General features: G+C 37.0%; 1 protein-coding gene across 1 annotated transcript; it reads left to right on the top strand.

Annotated features, from left to right (window-relative positions):
- Nucleotides 1-4,455: 4,455 nt before the first annotated feature.
- Nucleotides 4,456-18,122, top strand: Spink6 (serine peptidase inhibitor, Kazal type 6). Its single transcript, XM_013025492.1, has 5 exons — nt 4,456-4,513; nt 7,492-7,514; nt 13,816-13,890; nt 16,064-16,179; nt 18,077-18,122. The coding sequence occupies exons 1-5, from the start codon at nt 4,456-4,458 to the stop codon at nt 18,120-18,122; spliced, it is 318 nt and encodes a 105-aa protein (XP_012880946.1).
- The last annotated feature ends 1,042 nt before the right edge of the window (nt 18,123-19,164 follow it).

The following is a 19,164-nucleotide window of genomic DNA, read 5'->3' as shown; positions in this document are numbered from 1 at the left end:
GACCATTTTCATTTAAAAAAATACAATGATAGTTACCTTGAGAATTAAAAAATTACCTTTGGTATAAAAAGGGCAGAATTCTCCAACTCACATGCTTTCTAGGGGCAGTGACAGATAAGGCAAATGGGTGGAACAAAGCAAACTTCCCTGAGGAATGTACCATGGAACACCTGATGGGTTTTGTCATAGCAATGAAGGGCTCAAATAGTTTCAAGATTTCTTGTGCTTTATGTCAATCATTTGTTAAATAGTTAAAAGTTGTGGATTAATGCCGGGCGCTGGTGGCTCATGCCTGTAATCGTAGCTACTCAGGAGGCTGAGCTCTGAGGATCGCAGTTCAAAGCCAGCCCTGGCAGGAGAGACCATGAGACTCCTATCTCCAATAAACCACCAGAAAACCGGAAGTGGCGCTGTAGCTCAAGTGGTAGAGTGCTCGCCTTGAGCTGAAGAGCTGAGGGACAGTGCCCAGGCCCAGAGTTCAAGCCCCACAACCGACCAAAAAAAAAAAAAAGTTGTGGATTAAGGGGAAACATGAAAACCATTTCACGATCCAAATAGAATATATTAACAAGCCAATCAGTGTTGGTCTTCATGGAACCAACTTAGATTGTCTGCCTTAGTGGATAAAGTAATATCCTGTTGGTCTGTATTATCATGTGGGCTTCTGATTGCCTGGTAAGAAGAATGTAGACATCTAGTCATTAAAGAAAATATACTTCCAGACAAAGGCAGTGCCACAAATTAAGGTGGATAAATAATAATGTGAAGGAAATAAAATAAAAATGAAGAGCATACAGAAAGACAAACGGCACATGTTCTCTCTGATATGCGGAACTTAGATCTAAAATACGCTGGGATATGATACATTATACAGATTCTAGATGCTCACACACAGAGAGACCTCAAGAGGAAACTCTTAGGAGAGAAACACAAAGGCACAATGCCTAAGCACCTCTTCATATTTATATAAAATAACATACATACTGAAACAAACTCCAAGATACACAAGCAAGAGACCTGTTTTTTTTTCCTTCTTCCTTTCTTTTTTCTCCTTCCTTCCTTCCTTTCTTCCTTCCTTTCTTCCTTATTTTCTTCTTTCTTTCTTTCTTTTTTCTTTCCTTCTTTCTTTCTTTCCTTCTTTCTTTCTATTTACAGTTTCTGATGATTGTCTACTTTATGTATGGGATATTAAATGTATCTCTTCGGAAGGGTTGCAGGGAGGATACAGAACTGGAGGGGAAGAGGGTGAAAAACTGCAACAGTGGAGCACACTGGACACTGATGAAAGTGAGCTATACAACTCGTGGGAGGAGATGGGAGGGAAGGACTGGGAGACAGTGAGGGAACAGAAAACACTATACCAAAGGAAATGTACTCATTATCTGACTCATGTAATTATAATCCCTTTGTTCATCACCTCTACAATAACAATAAAGTAAATTCTTAAAAATTGTGAAAAAATGCCGGTAGTCCTAGCTACTCAGGAGGCTGAGATCTGAGGATGGCAGTTCAAAGCCAGCCCAGGCAGGAAAGTCTGTGAGACTGTTATCTCCAATAAACCACTAGAAAACCGGAAGCGGTGCTGTGGCTCAAGTGGTAGAGCTGTCCCCTTGAGCTGAAGAGCGCAGGGACAGTGCCCAAGCCCAGAGTTCAAGCCCCACGACTGACCAAAGAAAAATTGCAAAAAACGAAGAGCATATTTGGATATCTCTGAGGAGGAGGAGCAGAAAATGTGCTAATTTGAGCATTTAGAAGACTTGTACCATGTTGACTCATGTGGCACATGCTCACATAAAATTCCCCTCATTGAATTTTATAAGGATGAGAAGTTTGATACCAGGCCAGAAAAATGCCCAAGTACTGATTTCAACAGAGCAACCTTGTAGGTAACAGTTGAAGGATCCTTTGAGCCTGTTTTACTCAATATTTTTGTGGTAACACTGATGACAGTTGAAAAGGCATGTATAGAGATTGTTGATGTAAAGCTGGGAATAACACTCATGTGATGACATCATCAAACCTAAATAATCCAGAGAAACCAAATGAAATATCTGGTTTGAAAAGTAAGGTGGTTATAATACCAGAAAGTCAGTGAAATAAACATATGTCCTAGATAAATAAACAGTATGGGAATTCTGTGTATATATTCTCAAAGCAACTACTTTCATTAAAGAAAGTCAATTGTTTTATCCTATGTGTCTTACATATACATTCATCTCTTGTTTCAGCAGGATATCCTTTACAAAATCATTTCATATTTAAACTTACGACACTTTTCTTCTTGGTATTTGTATTATGTTTGAAGGCAGACTCTCATGGTCAATACACTTTCTTGGTATTTTTTGTGCCAGTCATGGGGCTTGAACGCAGTCTCAGCTCTCATTTGGATTTTCATTCAACATAGCCTTCTATCTACCACTTGAGCCATACCTCCTTTTCCAGTTTTTTTCAGTTAATTGAGGATAAGCGTCTCATGGACTGCTCTGCTCCAACTGGCTTCAGATATCAACCTAAACTTCACAGCCTCTTGAGGAGCTCAGATTCCAGGCATTAGCCACCAGTTTCCTGCTCTCTTCCTTAAGACACTTTATCCTTTACAGAAAGGAATCGGGCCATTCTTCGCTTGGATCTATCCAATTACATTGGCTGTGATAGTTATGGGATTCCTAACATAGGAAAAGTGTTTTTCTGAGAGGCTCAAACGTAAAGGACTCTAGGACAACTATTTTTAATCTTTCAGAATTAAAGCAAGTATTAAATATTGCTCATTTTAATATTCAATTCCATAACTTCTCCCTAACGTTTTTATCAGTGTACCTTCATTGTGCAATATGTGTGGTCTCCAGTGTCATCATTACATTCATTCGAACACTGTATTTGTTCATTATGCACTCCTATATGATGCTCATCCTACCTCCTAATATTTAAAACATTTTATTTTGAGTCAGAATTCACAACATATCCCAGGCTGGCCTTTAACCTATGAATACACTCCTGCTTCAGCCTCCTCAGTGCTGAGATTGTAGGCATGTACCTCCATACTTTGAAATCAGTTATTTTCTTGGCAATTCCAGGGCAGGGGGTAGTCCTAATTCAAGATCCTGTGATTGGTAAGCAGTCTTTCTACCACTGGAGTCATCCAAGCAGCCTCTTTTAATATGAGTTATGTTTTTAAAATAGTATCTCACTTCCTGCATGGGCCCATGACTAGACCATGATTCATCCATTTTAGGTTTTCAGTGACAGCTGGGGCGACGGATGCAAACCACCATGCTCAGCTTCTTTCTAACAAGACAGAATCACTAAGCAAATTACACAATGAACTTTTCTTCAGAGAAATCTTAGAATCATGTTCCTCCAACTCTCACCCTCCCACACAAGTGTGCAGCACCACACCGCTATTGATTCAGAAAGGATCTTGTGCAGATGCCAGAATTGGCCTTAAATTGTGATCTTCACAATCTCAGTCTCTCTAGGAGTTGGTATTACAGACATAAGCCACTGGTGCCCAGGTGAAATAAAAATGTTCATTAAAGGTCTGGGAAGGTGGCTCAGTGGTAGAGCGCTTGCCTTGCATGCCTGAGGCCCTGGGTTCGATTCCTCAGCACCACATAAGCAAAAAGAAATAAGCCGGAAGTGGCGCTGTGGCTCAAGTGGTAGAGCGCTAGCCTTGAGCTGAAGAGCTGAGGGACAGCGCCCAGGCCCAGAGTTCAGGCCCCATGACTGGACCCCCCCACACACAAAAAAGTTCATTAAATGAAAAGGAAATATCAAACCTCTTGTACCTATTAACTCAAAAATTTCAAATCACTGGCATTTGACTGCATCATGGTTCAAAAATTAACTAGGAAATCTTTGTTCTGAGGAAATTCTGGAGACTATCTAGAATACTTCCCTGCTTTTGGTATTCCTTAGAATGACTTGGATTTGGAAAATCCCAGTTACGCCCAGAGGTTCCATCCCTCTGGTTATTCATCTTGTCCACATCACATAGGACCTGCCTGAAAAAGACACAGGGAGCAAGTGGAACATGTGAATCATCCCTTTAATGAAGCAAAGCCTTAGAGGGAAGAGCAGGGAGGATGTATTGGTTGTTAGGCAAATATAGGTTAGTAGCAGAAAATGACATCCTCTATTACTACGATCTAAGGTGCGACTCACATAATTGTCCTCATTTTTAAGATTGATGGGGAGCATAAAACATTTCCCTAACTAGTGACAGCTCCCCATAAATACCTAAAGTGTCTAGGACTGTATATGGTTTTAGAAGGTGATTTTTTTTATAAAAGAAGGTGGAGATCAGATCTCAACTCTCTTTATGTTGTCTCTTATATATACATGTGTGTATGTGTGAATGTGTGTCTGAATATGTACTTTAGTGCTTTCTGAGAAGTGTCTTCACAGAGAAGCCAAGCCAAGCAAAGCAGCCTTGATCGGAGTGAGCTAATTGACACCATGAAAGCAGCAGGTGTCTTTGTGCTCCTCTCTCTGGCTCTTTTCTACATGTTCTCAGGTGAGTTTTTTTTTCTTAAAATTAACATCTCATTTGTATATCAAGTCAAAGATAAAAATGTAGTTTTCCAGGATGTTTCAGAATTCTAATGATTTTGCTATAAGAGACAGACCAGGATAATGATATAAAGAGCAGATGATCACAATCATGATTGTAATAGTGATGATGGCAAAGATGGTCACCATGATAAAATAATTGTCTTTTATTGAGCATATACTCTGTTCTAGACATGGTATGACTTGTATCATTTCTGATTCTCTTGGGAAGGAATTCACATTCCCATTCTTCATGAGACATACTTAAGAAAAATGCTAAGGGACTCACACAAGTAAATGAAATTTGGAACTTGAATCCAGATCTTGTAGACATTCAACTTGGTGCTTATTCTAAAGAACTAATCAATAAATCAAGTTCATTGAATTACATATTTACTTCAGCATTAATCTTGGCTTTACAAAATAAAACTAAGCTATCCTGTCATTCCATATTTACAAAGGAACACAAGAAATTAAAAGTTGAAACAAGGGATAAATATAAACTTAATGAGGAAATTTTTGAAAAGAAGTTCTTGAGCCTTTGGATGTAAGACCATATGTTACTGAGACATTAATTCTTTAAGCAGGAAAATATGGTTACATTAACAAAAGTAAGTAATTTTATCAATTAAGAGACATGTAACACTCATACTTTGATACGATGTTTTCCACCTGAAGATGAAAAACATCATTTCTAGTTATTGTGGTCATTTATATGAATATTTATATGAATATAATATATATTATATTGTTCTACATTAATTTATACTATTATATGTTAGTGGCAAAGTGTCCACAAGAGTGTGTGGTCCCAAGACTCAGTAATAATCTTTGTACCTAAATAAATATCTCAGCTCTCTGAGATATTCTCTCCTGTGTAAAATGCTAGAACTGATATAAGTCCTAGGCCTCCATGTGTGATGTGCCCATTGTCTGTGTTAACAGCAGGTGGATTTTGCTGCTGCCAAAAATTTTAAAGTTGAACATGTAAGAAACAAGTTTTATGTCCTTATGGATAGTATCATTTATTGTCACCAGATCACCTTTGTATAAACAAAAACACCCAAAATATTTTAAATACATAAGAGCTTACTCTAATATAATGCAGTAAGTTTGAGTACTAACATCAAATAAATCAAACAGTAGTCTGATAAGTTGCTGAGCTGGCAGAAAAATCAGACATGTTAAAAATAGTTGCAACAATAGTCTCTGTCATTGCTTACTCTGTTCAGCTTCTCTTTGCGCAGATGAACTGATCTTTACCAAGATCTTATTGATTGGCATATCAAATGCATCAATCATTGATACTTCATAGATACAATAGATGTCACTTGGGAGGACAACCTGTCCAATGTTGAACCCAAAAAGGAAGATCAGACCCAGCACTTCCATCTCAACATGAGCTTTCTAAAGCTCCTTTTCTTCCCATAGGAAGGGTTTATAAAAGGACTAATTCAAAATACAAAAGTAAATGAGAGAATGCATAGAATGAGCTTCACAGAGCTAGAGCTCAGCAGACATCTTTTATTTTTTCCATAACTCAAAGACAACAGAATTGGACCCAGACATTATAGATACCAATCTTCCTTCTCTATTGCTGTTTTGTAAATCTACAAGACTTTGGGAAAAGCCCTCCTCTTCTAATCACAGATTTTTCACAGTGGAGACTGGACAGAAAATTGTAGTCATTTTTCCCTGATCATAAAATTCAATGAGCATGTTTGAAAAATATGGAATTCCAGTACCTGTCAGGTTTTATATTATGCAAGGTTCAAGAGATCATCTGAAGAATCTCTTTTTTATTTCATGCATTTCTATTTTATTCATTTCTATTTTGGCAGTATTGATGTTTGAACTCATGACTCTATGTCTGTTAGGTAGATATTCTAACAATGTATAACATTTGAACAATACCCCTAGCCCTGATTTGATTATTTTATTATTATTCTTGTGGGTTCTTTTGCCCATCCAGCCAGGACTACATCCTCCTATTTCTGCTTCCTACATGAACCACCACACCCACCTTTCCAGTGTTGTGCTGAGATTTAATATCACTTATTTTCCTGGTCTTGCCATGAACCATGATCTTCTGTATCGCTACAGAATAGCTGTATTATAGGCATTTGCCACTGCATTTGGCTAAGTAATCTGTTTTTTACCATGAACATTCCTTTTATTGGCTAGGAATCAGTGATCTTGGTAAACACTGCTGGAAATGATGATACAACATCTTTTAAAATTTAAAGCCTTGTTCTCTCCTTATCCTCATTTATTATGATTTCACCTTTAGACATTTTCAGTATTTTCCCCAATTATTGGTTGGCATTGGAAATTGATATCATGAATCCCTACTTTTTGTTATTGAGCGTACATGTGAGTGGTGTTTCTAAACTATAAGCTCCACAGAAAGGGTCACAGAACCCAGCAGCTGTGCCAAGATGGAACCTAGGAATGTTGTTATTTCATTATTTGAAACCACTGAGCTAGTTTGTCATAATTCAGCACAGAAAAGAATGGATTGGTTCTTGGCAGCCTACATTTGGGCTATGGTTTTGAAGTGGTATTCTGAAGAGCAATTCTGATTTGGTGAACGAATGGCAAACTTTACCAGCTGCCCCAAACAAATATTTCTGAGAGGAACTGCAAGAATTGATTGTCAATGTCAGAGGTTGTTGGTGAAGCCAGCACTGTACCATAAATCTCCAGAGCCTTACGCCATTTTTGTCCCACCTTGGAAGGTGGGAGAAAACAAAAAGAACAAGTATTGTCATTTTGTGGTCCATGTCCTTCCATAACTTTCCAAGTTCCTACTGTTCCCTCCACAGTAAACAGAGGTAAAATGTCAGGCAGAATAGTGTGACTTCTTGACACAACCAGATCCAAGAGGAGGTATGAAAATGTACAGTGTATAAATCTCACTTTTCACATTTTATGTTTTTTCAGGTGTCTTCAGTCAAGGAGGACAGGTCAGTATATTCTTATCCACTTCTTCTGAGCACAATGTGTGCTTAGCTGGTTTGTCTATGCAATAAAAGAGCAAAAACCATGAGCAGGTAAGGCCAATACAAATGTTCACTGAAACAGTCATTTTTAAACTAGAATTTCTCTATGAGTATACCATTTTCAATTCAAAAAAGCCTAAATGTGATGCAATTATTACAGTGAAAAACCATAATTACTATTCATGCACATTAATAAAAAGCAAACAAAATGCATTACTTTTATCAAAAGTAGAGCTGATTTCATAAAGGCATCCTATTATTCACTTTATAAAATTTAAATGATACCCAATTTGCATAAAAAATATTTATTTCATGAATGAAATTATGGAAACATTTGAGAAACTGTAACAGTTACTAGTGAATTTCTATTCATTACTGATTAACAGCTTCTCCAGGAGTTAGAGAAGCTCATATTACATTTTTATAAATAACAACTTAGAAAACTAGTTTAATGTTCTGTGTTGAGAATACATAGATTGATCACTAATTTAAATGTAATTTGGAGTAGTATAACTTCGAGCCAGCATGCCTTTTCTTCATTGTTGGGCTTCATTGTTACCAATCTCATTTGATAACTTTTGTTACCTTTCTTGATTTAATTATCAAAAAATAAAAAATAAATACTAGTTACTCTGCCAATTTGGCTCCTATGTCCATATTGAGCATTTCAAATTAATCCTAGTACTTGTTTGTTAGTTTAAACGTTTTGTCTTGATGGATCCAAAATGCTTGCTAGTTGTCAAACTTTCCAAACAGTGCTGGCAACTGATTTAAGTTGGTAAGCATGTTGAGAAATATTTTCCAACCTTGAAATACTCTCATTATAGTACATCAGCCTTGAAAATAAAATTAGCATATTCAAAATTAAGGTATATCTTACAATTGGCGATGTCTTGCAGTTACCTGCCTCTGTGGATATGAGTGTGTTTAATACATGCATTTGTTATTGCTTTAAAACTTAAAATTGACTTCCCTACATAAAAGCCCACAAAGGAAATTATGTAAGACTCCATCCACATGTTTCATATCCATCACACAGTAATATATGACCATTACACAGAAATGTCACAGCTGTGAAATTTAAACTAAATTTTGTCATTTACATCAAAGCTCTTTCCTTGGACACACAATCCTCTATGTCTTACAGTTGGCTTATTTCTGGGTCACCTGAGATTCTGTGTAGATAGGCAGACCCCCAAACAAGGCCCTGAATATTGATCTTGAATAATAATTTCAAGGGTGAGGAACTTGGAATTTGTATTCAAAGTAGTTATCCAGGTGCTGTTCAGATAGAGCAAAATCTGAGAACTTTCTTTCTTGGTTGCCTGAAGCAAGCAGTACTAGGAAACACTGGCTTTGGAGTCAGACAACGAGTCCTAATGCAAATGTTTACTCTCTGTGTGTGATTTGGGCAAGAACTCTTTCCTTCTCATTGCTTTTGCTCCTAAATTGTTTATTTTTTTTCCTGTGTGTGCTTGTATTGGGGCTTGATCTCGGGCCTATAGTATTTGCTTGGTTTTTTGCTCAAGACTGGTACTCTACGACTTGAGCCAGCCCAGGCTGGCTTTGACCTGAGATTCTCAGATCTCAGCCATTGGTGTGGCCTGGTTGTTCACAAATGGCTACTATAAAGGGTTTGGTTCTTATACTTAGCAAAGGGAAAGAAATGTACATATCACCTGATTTGGAAGAAATGGCTGTAGTGTCAAAGTTTGTAGAGTCCATAAGCTTCATAGAACATGATAATGACAAGTGCCTCATAAAGGTTAAAATATGTTTGTGACTTTAACTAAGTATCACTAGCCCACAATACCCTGAAGTTGGTGAAATTTATGTAATCGCTTAATCTCAATAAAAATTATTAAAAAAAGAAAAAAAAGGTTGGGTTCACCAACCTTTAAAGCATCTTCCTGCACTAAATATTTGAGCCATTATAAACCAAGTCTGGTCCTGCCCAAACTGTGGTCTCCACTCAAACATAAAGAATCAGGAAGGACTCCTTCTGATTCACATGGAGTCTAAGCTTCCTCTTCTGCCCAGTGAGGGACAGAAGCTGGAGCTCGCTTTAGGAATGTGGTGACTAAAGGCAGATCCAGCTAAGGCAAAAGGAAGTCATTATTATTAGGTTGCCCTAATGCGCAAGTCATTCTTTCCAGGTTACAAAATCTCTGCACAATGAAACACCTCATGAAAGATTATAGTCATCCATCCAAATTATAGTTCTTTAAAATTTTTCACATTCAAAATGTTATTCAGCTGAACAATAAGCATGTTCCCAGACGTTTGGAACTCAGGTGCTAAGTAAAAATTTCTTTTTAAGGATAAATGACTAATCGGTTGTCAAGTTGTGAATATGCCAACTAGGTACATTCAATAACATGATGACAATAGGAACATAAAACTACTACTTACTATCTCAAGTACTTCATTAAATTGTTTCATAACAACAACAAATGTGTGAAAGACAGTCTAGAAACAGCTCGTCCTTTGCTCTGAATAAATAATGCTTTTTGAATTACTCACTGCATTGCCATTCATGTCTTCTATTTTTCTCAGACTCTGCTCAGTGTTTAGGGACCATATCCCTAAAGAAGTGTAGAAAGGAGCAGTCTGAACTAAAGAGAATAGATCAGACCTTTCAAAGGTGGATTAGGATCCAATTTCCTGTATTGTTGTACTTTGGGATCACTGAATTTATTCTTCTGTTTTGTCATATAAGGGGTGTATTTGAATTGTAAAGCAATTCTCCATGGCTAGGATAAGCTTGGGTTTTCGAATCTTCTCTATTCACTTCATTTTTTTCTTAGAATCAATGTCCTGGCCGACCAAGTGCAGCTTAGTGTTCTTACACACCATCCCCAACTTAACCGCAAAAGGGAAACTCGCACTGCTGTGATTCCACAGCTAGGGCTGCTGAGTGAGCACTAGTCACTTTAAAGATTCACAACGCAATATCTGCCAACCTTTCAATAATGTAATTTTCTAAACAAATATGAAGTAGCAGTATTATCCCATTACCATCACAGAAAAAAAAAAAAGAAAACCATAGTTCGGAATAAAATCCATGTAAGGATTTGACACCAGGAGGAAAGGAGGCAGAAAGAACAGAACCTGTTATATTGAATTAGAAAATAATTGTTGAGCTCGTGGCTCATGCCTGGAATCTTAGCTATACCTTACTTATACCTGCAATCCCAGAAATCACAGAAAGCCTAAAGTAGGCAAATCATAGCTCTGCCAGGGTCTTGCAGAAGTGAGATTATGTCGATAAATGAACGAGTGGGGGAGATGGGAGGGCAGGGATGGGAAAGGGAAACAAAGGAGGAGGCAACAATGCTTGATAAGAAATGTACTGATTACCTTGCTCATGTAATTGTATGGTATTTTCACAATAAAAAAACTTATTAATATAAAAAAAGAAAAAAAATTAACAAAAACGGGTCTGAAGGCTTGGCTCAGGCGGTAGAATGCTAGCTTAGCAAGCATAAGACCCTATGTTCAAACCACAAAACTGATCAAGAAAAGGAAGGAAGGAAGGAAGGCAGGAAGGAAGGAAGGAAGGAAGGAAGGAAGGAAGGAAGGAAGGAAGGAAGGAAGGAAGGAAGGAAAAGAATGAGAAAAGAGAAAAGGAAGTAAGCTGAGGACTGGTGCAAGTAAATTTGGAATTAGTAAAGAAAAAGACGAGGCACAGACATAAAAATGTTAATAAAGGAAAAGAAATAGCAATGTTTTAGTCTGAAGATCAGCTGGGAAATCTGAAGAACTATGCTGTCATGAAAAATGGAAATGTTGTTATTCAAAAGTAATTGAGAGGAAAACAAAGAATTATAGACAAGCGTCAGCTCACACCTATAATCATAGTGACTAAGGAGATTAAAATTTGAAAATCAAGACTTAGTGCCAAGCCGGGCCATTCCTTGGGACTCTTCTCTTCCAAGAGAACAGAAAAAAAGACTAAACGTAAGTGGAAGTGTGTCTCAAGTGATAGAGTGCCAGCTGCAACAATTAAAAAAAAAAAAGAAAAACCTAGAGAGAGAAAACCCTCAGTGAGAAAGTGAGGTCCTGAGTCCAAACCTCAGTACTGGGGAAAAAAAGAACTATGTTTCAGATACAAATAATTCTTAAGTGTATATTAAATTGTTGGCTATAGGTATTTTATGCCACAACTTAGAATTCGAATTTGAGTTATTAATAAAAACTCAAGAAAAAGTGAGATTTGTTAGTATTCCTTGGGAAAATATGCATCCTTGGGAAAAATCATGTGAATAAAACCATTTTGAAAATGATCTTTATAATTAATGCTAAAGAGGGGAAGACAACAACAGAAAAATAACCCATGGAGAACCATAGAACTGACATAATTTAAAAACATTCTAGGCATTTCAAACTGTTTGTAGTGATCCAAAGTAGCATGTACCATAAGGAAATCATGACCATTTAATAAACTGTCAACAATAGTTTGAAAGGAATCATTTTTAAAGCAATTATGACAGAATAGATGTGGTGTGAAAGCAAGAGTCCAACAACAGATAGAGAGCTCTTAAGAAAACCTGTACTACAGGTTAGAACTGATGTGATAACATGGTTACTATTTGTCTGAAAACGGGGACAAAAAATAAAGGACCATGATTCTACTACCCAAAGCCATGAGATACAAGTTCCCATTGGCTTTATCTAGAAATATAAAAGTTTAGACTAAAATGTTAATTATTCTGATTTGTAGTTTACAACCATTTCCAGTCATGATTTTGTTGAGTCTACTAGTAAAACGACTAGTGTCCCTATGTAAGTCATGCTATTTCACATTTTAAGAGATGTAGTTCTCTGAGCAATTAGAAGTGATCAGAGCAATGCTATGCACTGGACATAGTATATGCTTTGTACCTAGTAGTGTAAAGCTAGAGTAACAAAATGGGAATTTTTTGTCAAGTTCATCACCATCAAAACAACATTACAAATCTCACTAAAATAGGGCAAGCAATAATGAGCTCCAAAGCTTTACCATGTAACAAATACACCATACATTGTTGGTGTTTATAGTACCAAACTTCCACATGGTACTTGATATAAACCTTGTTCATAACCACAATCTGACAAGATACCCAGTACTCATCCACTTGGGAATATGTAGAAATATAAACTCAGAGTAATGAAGTGTTGGCACAAGGTAATAAATAAGTGGTCAAGAGAAGCAAAATTTAAACCCAGATTAGGCTAATTCCATTGGCAGGATATTTGTTCGCATTATAGCATCATTGCAGAAATTTCCAATAGATTAATTAAATTTGTCTCTCATGGTGACCTAAATGCTCTCCATATGATATGCTAAAGGAGAAGATGTACTCTCACTTCATTCTCAATCTAATTCTGCTTTCACCTCCGTAGACCGTTAAGCAAATTGCTTGGATTTTATTCAAGAATCCACAACAAAAACATGGAAGAGGAAAGGGAATTTAGGCAAAAAAAAAAAAGTCATGACATGAAGAATTTTTAATTTCCCACTTCCCTCAGGTTGTGAGAGCTGGGGCCTCTTTCTTCCACTTTGCTGAGATTTCCCAATAATTCTGCAAATCCATTGTCACCCCCCCCACACACACACACTGGGACAGCCTCTTCTGACTGCATTCTGCAGGCTTAATTTTCTCTCAGAGAGACCACAGAAGATTCTAGATGTAATTAAAAGGCAATAGTTACCTTTCTCCCAAGCACTGAAGAACTAAGAACACAAGATCTGTGTGGAAGCCATTTCACAGACAGTAATCACTGAAAAGTCTGGGACCACCAAAGCTAGAAAAACCACTAGAGACCACTGAGTGTGGAAGGCTATACCATTCTGTTTATGTTACAGATGCCTTTCAAAGCTTTAGTTAAGAGAGGAAGTAAAGTTGCTTTCTATGCACATGATTTATAACAATTTCAATCCCACACTACCCCTCTTCAGCTGCCATATGACCACATTCGATCCCTGGAAATCAAGGAACAAGACATATCTCCTGGGTGTGTGTGTGTGTGTGTGTGTGTGTGTGTGTGTGTGTGTAAAGAAACTGAAGCATCCTTATTGTGTGCTTCATCTAAGATAGGACACAGGCAGTTTGTTCACATGCCAGCTAATTGGTTTGGTTTTATTTAGTGAAAACGTCTTCTTTTCCTAGCCTCTTCCTGGGGTACTGAAGAAATGGAGAAGTGGCTTTGGGGAGGAGGGGTGGAAAACTCTCAAAGTGAATGCTCCCCACCAAGTGCCCTTCCCTGTATCTGCTTTCCAAAGGACAAAAGAGGCTGGATCACAAGATCAGAGGGCCGAATGCCAGGGAGAGGTGGCTTAAGGAGTCGTCTCTTTCAAGTAAGAGACTTTCTTGTTTATTTTCCTAGCTGTGGTGAGACTGTAGGTGGAGCTGGCCTTGGCTTCACTCCCACATGACCTGTGTTCTTCCCACTGTGGCAATGGCTACACACTGTACTGTGGTGACAGCAGCTCTTCTCTGCCTGTCTAAAGTAGATGACATGATGTGTGTATTGAGAAGGCATTTCTTACCAATTGTCCTCCAGCTCACCAGCAGGCAACACTATGGGAACTGGTGAAACAGTAATAACACTGTGGTTATAAATGAAGGGTACCAGTGAATGCATACACTAATGACTTAAATGTAGACACTTAAATGTAAACACAACAACTTTTCTTTGTGGCTTATTCTGTTGTTGAGATTTTTTTTTTTCACTCCACTTGAAGACTTAAAGGAGAGATTACTGTTCAGGCAGTAGCATGAGAAGATAGAATTTTCTTTCAAGGGAAATAAGGATCATAGGTGATACGTGACCATGTTATCCATCTTTAATAGTATGAAATGCTAAGTCTCAATGTGTGGTTTTATACACTCAGGTATCAAAAAAAATTGATGTGGCAATTCCGTGACTTGATTATATGACTCTTTCATGGGGAATTTTCCCAGGCAAACCTTTAGATCTCTGTCAGTAATACTATTTTACTAGCATCTTAAACAAATGATTTCACTTATGTTCATGCATTTCTTTAAAACACTGTTAAAAAGTAAATATTGTGTGTATAAAGTATGATTTTATAAATAAACATAAACAGCAAATTTCTTCTATAGGAAAGCCAGTTAATCTGTCCACTACTTAGTTACCCACTTTTTGGTTTTGTTTCTTTTGTAGTAAAAGCAGCTAAAATATACTCATTCCACACAAATCATAAACAAAATACAATTGTAATATGTACAATAATAGGGACTTGTGCTTTGTATCTATATTAGGTGTCTGAAATACATACTGTTCTTAAGCTGTGGAGAACTATAGAGCTATTTTAAGGAAGTCTAAGGCTTGACTTCAAGTGAGAGATAGGTGGTTGTTCTCTGAGTAATGATCTATTAGAAATCAACTATGTTAAACTGTCAAAAATTCTGACCCGGTAATGAGAAGGAATATGTCACACATTGACAGGCTAGTTAAATGTTATAGAAAAACATCTGGAAGCTATCTCTTAATGTAACTCAATATACTTCTTAGGGATTTCAATAGGCTTAATTGATAAAAATAAATAGTACTATTTTCATAGAACTTGTAGATGGATGAAAAAAGGTTTCTTTATTGATATGCAAATGTCAATTCATTGCACACAGATACTATTTGGAGGGTTTCAGTTTACATAGTCCATTTTGCTAGCATCCTGGAATATTGTACCATGTACAATTGTACAATATTGTACCATGTATAATGCTATTTGCATACCAAAGATTGACTACATTGAGAGGAATGGTCCCATAAGAACACTACTATCCAGATTATTTTTAAGAAACCACTACAGCTAAGAGAACATATTACCAGCACAGAGGCTATTATCCCTTTCTGTGATAGCACTTATTGATCAATCATAACAAATGATCTCAACTAAACTGAGCACAACTCCAGAGTCCTGAACACAGAAGTGTTTGCAGCTGTCACTAAATCAATGAAGTGGGCACAAAAGTTCAAATTACATCAGAATTCGAAACAGAATAAGTTAGCATGAAGATATTCAGACTGTGATTCCAAGAGATAATAAATGGGCCATTGCACCCATGGAGACCTGTTGGCGCCATAAGATAAAACCTGAATGCTTCTTTGCAATGATCACATGTGCTTTTAAAAGAATGCATAAGAAGTACTATTGCATTCATACAGTTAAAACATGTCATCTAATGATCCCAAACTACTATCAACTGGACCAATTTGTGTTATAGCAAAAAGTCTTACTTATAGCAGTTGACATTATCATATGTTTCCTGTGACACGGAGAAAATGTCTGCTTTATATTTAAGTATCTAATTTAAACAAAGAGAGCCAGTTTTTATTTCAGAACACTTTGATGTTTGTGTGCTTGTGTGTGTGTGTGTGTATGTGTATGCGTGTGTGTGTGTGTGAGAGAGAGAGAGAGAACACAAAAGTTTGCTGTCCAGAACTTCTGTTGTAAGGAATGATAATTTACCTAGCATTCTCCAATGTCATTGTCTACTTTGTAGATCAACTGTGATGAGTTCCGTGATCCTAAGATCTTCTGCACTCGGGAATCAAACCCCCATTGTGGCTCTGATGGTCAGACATATGGCAATAAATGTTCCTTCTGTAAGGCGATGGCGTAAGTATTACATTCACCAAATCTTACTTTCCTTGATGTATTCTAAAAAATTCTACCCATACCTCCCCCAGAGGCTATCAGGAAAATGACTCTAAAGCAAAACAAACCAACATTACAAGTTCTTAAATACAGAAAATTCATTACTTTGTAACTAATTTTAATTCAGTTTGGGTACATTCTTAAACGTGTATTTTATAACTATTACATTTAATAGTCTTGATAGTTTTATTTATTAAAAGTTTTTTATTGTTATTATAAAGGTTAATGTACAGAGGAGTTACAGTTGCATAATAAAAAGATAAAGAGTGCATTTCTATTGGAGGAGTTTTATTTCTTTACCATTTTCATATACATATTAATGTACTTCTGTAGCATTCATCCTGTTACTCTCTTCCTTCATTCCCACCCACCTGTTAGTCTCACCACTCTGCTCTATCAATTCATTTTACAATCATGTCTTAGGGTTTTGTTGTTGTTGTTTATTCTTTTGCCTGTCCTGGAGCTTGAACCTTGGGCCTTGACTCTGTCTCTAAGCACCTTTTGCTCAAGTCTAGCACTCTACCCCCTTGAGCCACAGGACCACTCCCCTCTTCTTCTGTGATTAATTGGAAATAAGAGTGTCACAGATTTTTCTATCTGGGCTGGCTTCAAACCATGATCCTCAGATTTCAGCCTTCTGAGTAGCTAGGATTACAGGTATGAGCCACTGGCACCCGGGTATGTCTAGGTTTTTATTAACTAATTTGACAACTTGTTTTAGACAGAGTCTCACTAGGTATGGCAGCCTATCCTCAGACTCAAAATCCTCATACCTTAGCCTTCCAAGTACTGTTTAATTTATTTTTTAATTCAAAATATCAACATTAAGGACAGGTTGGTGATTATACCTACAATCCTAGCTACTTTGGGGGTGAAGATCAGAAGGATTGCAATTGAGACTAGCCTAGAGAGAAAGCTTGTGAAATCCCATCTCAACAAAGAGGGAGCCACTCTGATAACCTCCTGTCTTCCCAGGGACTTGGGATGCTGAGGTTTGGAGATTCATGATTCCAGCCCATTCTGAGCAAAATGTCTATAAGACAAAAGAAAAAGCTGAGTGTAGTGGTACAGACTTATCATCTAAGCTAGAATGGAATTATAGTCGAAAGATTGCCATCCAGATGTTCTAGGCAAAAAGTGAGGTCCCCATCTCATTATAACCAGAGAAAAAATGGATTGGTAGAATGAGTTATGTGTTAGACAGTCTGCGTAGCATTTCTAAGGCTTGAATTCAAACTCCAGTGCTACAAAACACACACACACACACACACACACACACACACATCAATATCACTATAAATGAACCAATGATGTGTTTACACATAACTCAATAGTTAATATCAAACATTGCTCAGCCAAAGATAGATAGGCTTGTGCAAGATTTTAATTAGTGGATACAAATTACTGAGAGAATAAATGTGTGGACATACACATATAAAACATCAAATGCCTTGATATTTGATTATATTTTCCTTCAGGACAGAGCTATGGTGTTATAATCTTTTTGCTATTATTTTTCCTTGCTTCCTTTCATACTTGTGTGTATAGGTATACATATAGATGGAGATACATATTTATAAACATCTGTATATGTATATATATTAGAAAAAGATTAATTGGTACTGAAATGGCTGTTTATCAAAACTCTGGGATTTATTTAATTTGATGTTTCCAGAGTTAGAATAGGTGTCATGTCTGAATGCATGTAATCAACCTCTAGTGAAAAGTAATATGGAAATCTCTTGACTCAAATGAGGATGGGTCTTGGCTCATGGCATATTTAAAACCATGTCAAACTTCTGTAGCAAAAGACCTATGACAATGCACTGACCATATTTACATCTATCTTTTTTTTAAGGAAAAGTAATGGGAAGATTAACCTGAAGCACCATGGAGCATGCTGAAGTGGATTCAGGGTTCTGCACTGGCTCACCAGCTTCTCCTTTTTTTTTCTCACTTCTGATTTTACTTTTCTCTGACAAAGCCCTTAGCACTTAAAGAGGCAGACCGTCTTCTGGGCTGTGGGTATATATATACATATTGCTTGAGTTACTTGTCAATAAAGTAAATTCTGCAGAGCATTGATTATGTTTTTACTTTGAGTTAAAGACAACATATAGCTGTTGGCCTGAAGGAGGTAGGAGACCGGGGAAGAGAGAACAATAGAGAGGATTATTCTGATTTTAAAATGATATATGTAAGTTAGAAATATTGTGGCAAACACACTTTGTGCAAGTAACACACACTAACTCAAAATAACATGAAAGTAAAACAGGCTGTATTGGGGTGGGGGTAGAGCAGTGGGGGAGGCAGACAGAGTGACTGAATGATATGGATATGATCAAAGTAGTATATTTACATATATGACAGTAGAGTAATTGGAACCTGTTGAAATTGTTTTCATAGAAGAGGGTGGGGTAAGGAAGAATACTAGAAGAGAACTTTGCTCAGGACACATTGCATGCATGCATAGAAATGTCATAATGAAACCCCCTTTGCCAAACTAAAGTACACTAAGAGAGAACTCATAAGGAAATGCAGATACGATACAGAATAATTGACATGCTGGAAACTTGATCAAAAGATCTAAGTTACTGATCTAAACCAACCAAAGACACATTGTGGAATCATGGGGAAATTCATTCTTTTCACTTCTGTAAAGATAATGAAGGATTTTGATAAAGTGGCCATAGGTTGGTTTAATAATTGTTTAAAAATATCTATCATTTAAAAGTTAGATTACTTAATACTAGTCTTTCCTGATTCCTTGGAAAGTATTTCAGATAAATGCAAAACATTTATCCGGGTGCCAGTGGCTCATGCCTGTAATCCTAGCTACCAGTAAGGCTAAGACATGAGAATCAGTTCACTTCAGCAGGTAACATTTCAGTAGGTAGAAATACATTGAAAAACAAACAATTCAAAGCCAGCCCGGGAAGGAAAGTC

The sequence above is a fragment of the Dipodomys ordii genome, unplaced genomic scaffold (assembly GCF_000151885.1).
Source record: "Dipodomys ordii isolate 6190 unplaced genomic scaffold, Dord_2.0 Scaffold85, whole genome shotgun sequence".
Taxonomy (NCBI): Eukaryota; Metazoa; Chordata; class Mammalia; order Rodentia; family Heteromyidae; genus Dipodomys; species Dipodomys ordii.
Note: the sequence above shows the minus strand (reverse complement) of the source record. Positions and strands in the feature narration are given on the sequence as shown.

Excerpts from the sequence above, each read along its gene's own strand:
- Spink6 (XM_013025492.1), top strand. The coding sequence starts at position 4,456 with ATGAAAGCAGCAGGTGTCTTTGTGCTCCTCTCTCTGGCTCTTTTCTAC. Across the intron at positions 4,514-7,491 it reads TCTTTTCTACATGTTCTCAG|GTGTCTTCAGTCAAGGAGGA; the intron begins GTGAGTTTTTTT and ends ATGTTTTTTCAG. Across the intron at positions 13,891-16,063 it reads TAAGGAGTCGTCTCTTTCAA|ATCAACTGTGATGAGTTCCG; the intron begins GTAAGAGACTTT and ends TCTACTTTGTAG.